Raw genomic sequence first — 3,985 nt, forward strand, 5'->3', positions numbered from 1 at the left:
TTCCAATTTCTGTGGTCTGATGTGAAATTTGTTTAATTCATCTTTTGATATTATAAACAAAAAGAAAACCAACAGAAACGGTGACTAAATCAGTTTGTGTTGTCAAGTTACATGAATGCATTCGCAGTTATAAGGAAGTCATTAAGTTACCATAATAAAGCCACAATGTAACTTTTAAAAAAGTCATAACACTAGATGCAATGTAAAGGAAATAAAGTGTTAATGTTAGGAGGAAAAAAACAGTTTGGGGATAAAGGTTTAATTAGGAATTTTGTTCGGTGTTGTTTCATCTTATATTTAAAAGTAGCAAACGATCAAGAATACAAAAGCGACGTTTCAAAAATAGAATGCAAAAAAAAATCGAGAAATAACCAAAATTGGCTCGGCCACAACATGAACATAAATTACTCCGTTGTATAGTGTTCACCAACCTCTGAATCCTGCTCTGGAGCTGACCAACATGTCGCGAAGTTCCTATATTCAGTCTCCATATCGTAAAGGACGTATTAGGGCACAAAAATAATGTTCTTTTTAGCATTTTACAGCGGACTCTAGCGACAGCGGTAGTGGAGGCTGCCATGTTGGGTTATGATAGCACTGTTCACGGGAATTGTAGTTCTTTAGTGTTGACATGTTTCCGGGTTGTTGGGCGAAGCAAAAACACGAAAAAACTATAACTAGAAATAGTAAGTTATTTGTCAGAAAGTTGCAATGCTGTGGGAGGGAAAATGGGTAACGTGGCGCGAATGAAATTTGATGTCTGAAAAAAAGTAATCTTCATTGGTGTCAATAATTCGGTGTAGGTTACGATTTATCAACTTTCGATATCAAAATATCACAAAAACTAAACTAAAAGACATACTATACAACAAAACAATTGGACGTGATGATTACATTTGAGCAATTTGTGGCTTCATAAGTGCTTAGGCCGCCATGTTCAAGAAGCGTAGATTCATCGGGAATTGTAGTTTTAAGAACGCAATTTAACGCACGTGTAAGAGTCTTCAAACTACTAAACCCAGGGACCTTTGTGGTTAACGTTTGACAGGATTTGTCAGAAAGGGAGTTTAAAAACCTCCGGAAAAATCTATAGCTAAACATCCAGGCGTGGTAACTTAATTTTGATTGGTTTTTTTTTTCGTTTTTTTCTTAGTTTTTTTGTTTTGTTGAATTTCAGCGTCCTTAAAATGATGCATTTCTGAGGCAAATCTTTCATAAAAGAGCTACAAAAACATGTGTTCCTTTTTTGTCATTGTACTTATTCAGCAAAATATCCAGAATAGTCCTGTAAAGTGTATAGGACAAAACCGCACCCACAAATATGAATAATTTACAGTCAAGAACCTCGATACCTTCTAGATGAAAGCACTATTCTTAAACCTATTTGTTCGACAAAATATAGCAAAAAAATACGGGAAATTAGTTAAAAAAAAAAACTCATTTGGACTACGTTTGAGTATTTTGTTGCAACTTGTGGTGAACGCGCAAGCGGCACGGTTAGACGGGAACAGTAGTTCTCCAACGCACAGTTCTCTTCGTACTACAAATCCCAAGGATTTTAAAACGACGTCATTTCCGGTCGAGTGTTTGGCGGGACTCGTCAGGCAAAGCACGTTGCTAGCGCCGCTCAAGATGATGGCCACAAACGGGAAGGCTTCCGAAGACGCTCCGGTGAACGGAACCGCCGGCAGCTCGGCGGAGGAGCGCTTCACTTTCAGCCCGGAGCCGAGCGTGGAGGACATCCGTCGCATGCAGGCCGAGTTCACCGACGAGCGCGACTGGAACAAGTTCCACCAGCCCCGCAACCTCCTGCTGGCCCTGGTGGGCGAAGTCGGCGAGGTCTCGGAGCTCTTCCAGTGGAAGGGCGAGGTGGCCGAGGGCCTCCCCGACTGGAGCGACTCGGAGCGGGAGCAGCTGGCCCACGAGCTCAGCGACGTGTTCATCTACCTGCTGGAGCTGGCCGAGAAGTGCCGCGTGGACCTGCCGCAAGCGGTCCTCCGCAAAATGGCCCTCAACAGACTCAAATACCCCGCCAGCAAAGTGCACGGTTCGGCTAAAAAGTACACCGAATATAAAGACTGATTTGATACTTTATTTATCCCCTCCTTACCTGGGATTTTCATGTCTTCAACTACTTTTTGGACATCTTGAATGAAAGTCACGTTTACGCAAAATAAGTTTGTCCAAACTGCGGGTGCGGGGCCATTTGCGGCCTGACATCCTCATCTTCGCGGCCAGCAGAATAACACTAAAATCACATGGCCCACAATGCTATTTGAAAAAGTAGTAAAAGGACACTGTCAGAAGCGGGGAAAAACATTTACAAAAAACTTTGACATAGTTTTGTTAACTGCGTTATTCAAGAACATTTAGTTGTTTTTATTATTTTTTTAATCATGTCTGAAGTTAAGAGTAAAAAAAACAAACATACCCCTTATGTCTTTTTTTCCGGTATGTGGCCTTCATACGAAGATTTGGACATCGTTGTTGTCATTTTTATTTTTTTAATGCTATGGCTCATTTAAACCCTTTTGGGAAAAAAAATCACACAGTTTGTGTTGTGAAATTGCAGACATGGCCACGTTTCTTTTGTGTTAAAGCGTTCACAGCCAAAGTAAAGTGGTATTTCACTACTTGAATTTGCAGTCTGTTCATTATTTTTTTAGCATACTCTTTCAAAAATCACAACAACTACAATGAGGAAACAGATTACAAGCAATATCACATAAATATTAATAAAATGGGACTGTTAGATAATCAATTTAATATGAGACGATGTGGATAAAAAATGGGAGGATTAAAATCAAAAACAAAACTATTAAATTGATTTTACCGAACTGGTTGCTATTTGGGTTTAATCGACAATGGGACAATAGAAAAAGTCATAATGCTGTATATTTATACATTTAGAAAATTGAAGTAGAAATATGTCATAAGGTATTATGACTTTTGCATCATGGGAGTCCAGGCTAAGCCAATCATTGAAGTCAAAGGCTTGCAAAAGTTTGCCATTAGCGCCACCCAGTGGTTTTGTGGTGTGAACACAATATTTTTTACTACGCCCTGTTTGCAAGTTGCAAGGATTCATGCAAAAATTGGGGTAAGCGCATGATAAAATATAGGGTTTTCAATATGTCCAAAATGGACAATATTTCCAATTTTGAATGGCAGTAAATGACCCTGACATGGGCTAAATTTGACACCTATAGGGTGTACCGTTCCCCCTGCCTTCTGCAAGCATTTAGAAGGGACGGCAGCGTGGGATATTGAAACTTGTCATGTTTTGACAAGCCATGCAATATTTTAGCCTCCTAGTGGTTTTTCTTTGTACGTTTTTCAGTTGATCATCAAAAACATCAAAAAGCCCAAGTTGGGTTACAGTTACCCCCAGGGGTTATTGTAGTAGTGATGTTGTATTTTTACCGTTTTGGACAGTATTGAAGTTGTTTTAAATATCTGATTTTCCCTCTTGGAAAAAAAAACGTAAAAATCCGTCTTTGGGATTGAATGAGTTTAGATACATAACACTGACCGTTCCTTTAATTGAGATGAAGAAATTTCCCTAATGAAATGATTCCGGTTCAGCTCACCACTGATCACAGTGTGTGGAAAACGTGAACGTGGTGAGAGGCTCCAAATGCCTGGAAAGCTTTTTTTTTTTTCTTCTTCCCCTGAATAATAGAAAGCTTTTTTTTTTTCCCCCTCCGGCGCCGTCCATTTGACGGACAGCCGGCGGTGACGTCCGAGCTCGGTTCGGTACCGACTGATCAAAGCGGCAGTAAATGGGGCTGTGGGAAAAGGAGCCTTTTTGCACTCGGATTGCGTTTTAGCCACGGAAACTAGAGGGAAAAAAAATTCCATTACGGAGTGGTGAATTCTTCCTTTTTAATTAAAATCTAATAAACGATATATTAAGATGCAATTGATCTTATTAAAAGTAAATTATAAGCAAATATATTTACGGACGCCGAATTAGAGGGGTTGA

General features: G+C 39.7%; 2 protein-coding genes across 4 annotated transcripts in view; one reads left to right on the forward strand and one right to left on the reverse strand.

The window, feature by feature from the left end:
- The window catches only part of gatb (glutamyl-tRNA(Gln) amidotransferase, subunit B), a 7,319-nt gene extending 6,533 nt beyond the window's left edge, over positions 1 to 786 (reverse strand). Inside the window, exon 1 of one of the 3 annotated variants that reach the window (XM_088418518.1) lies at positions 432 to 786. In XM_088418518.1, the coding sequence (XP_088274644.1) occupies positions 432 to 580 (149 nt within the window). In that variant the 5' untranslated portion in view covers positions 581 to 786. The remainder of the gene's footprint in view (positions 1 to 431) is intronic. The other 2 variants (XM_088418516.1, XM_088418517.1) reach the window with 2 other exon arrangements.
- Positions 787 to 1,583: 797 nt separating this feature from the next.
- On the forward strand, positions 1,584 to 2,639 carry dctpp1 (dCTP pyrophosphatase 1). Its single transcript, XM_088419849.1, has one exon. It carries the CDS (start codon positions 1,633 to 1,635, stop codon positions 2,080 to 2,082), a length of 450 nt encoding a protein of 149 aa, XP_088275975.1. The 5' UTR covers positions 1,584 to 1,632; the 3' UTR covers positions 2,083 to 2,639.
- The last annotated feature ends 1,346 nt before the right edge of the window (positions 2,640 to 3,985 follow it).

Source organism: Hippichthys cyanospilos, chromosome 7, assembly GCF_059441005.1.
Source record: "Hippichthys cyanospilos isolate Australia breed blue-spotted pipefish chromosome 7, RoL_Hcya_1.0, whole genome shotgun sequence".
In the NCBI taxonomy this organism is placed as follows: Eukaryota; Metazoa; Chordata; class Actinopteri; order Syngnathiformes; family Syngnathidae; genus Hippichthys; species Hippichthys cyanospilos.

What these genes read in the sequence shown, in the direction of transcription:
- dctpp1 (XM_088419849.1), top strand. Translation starts at nt 1,633, where the DNA reads ATGATGGCCACAAACGGGAAGGCTTCCGAAGACGCTCCGGTGAACGGA.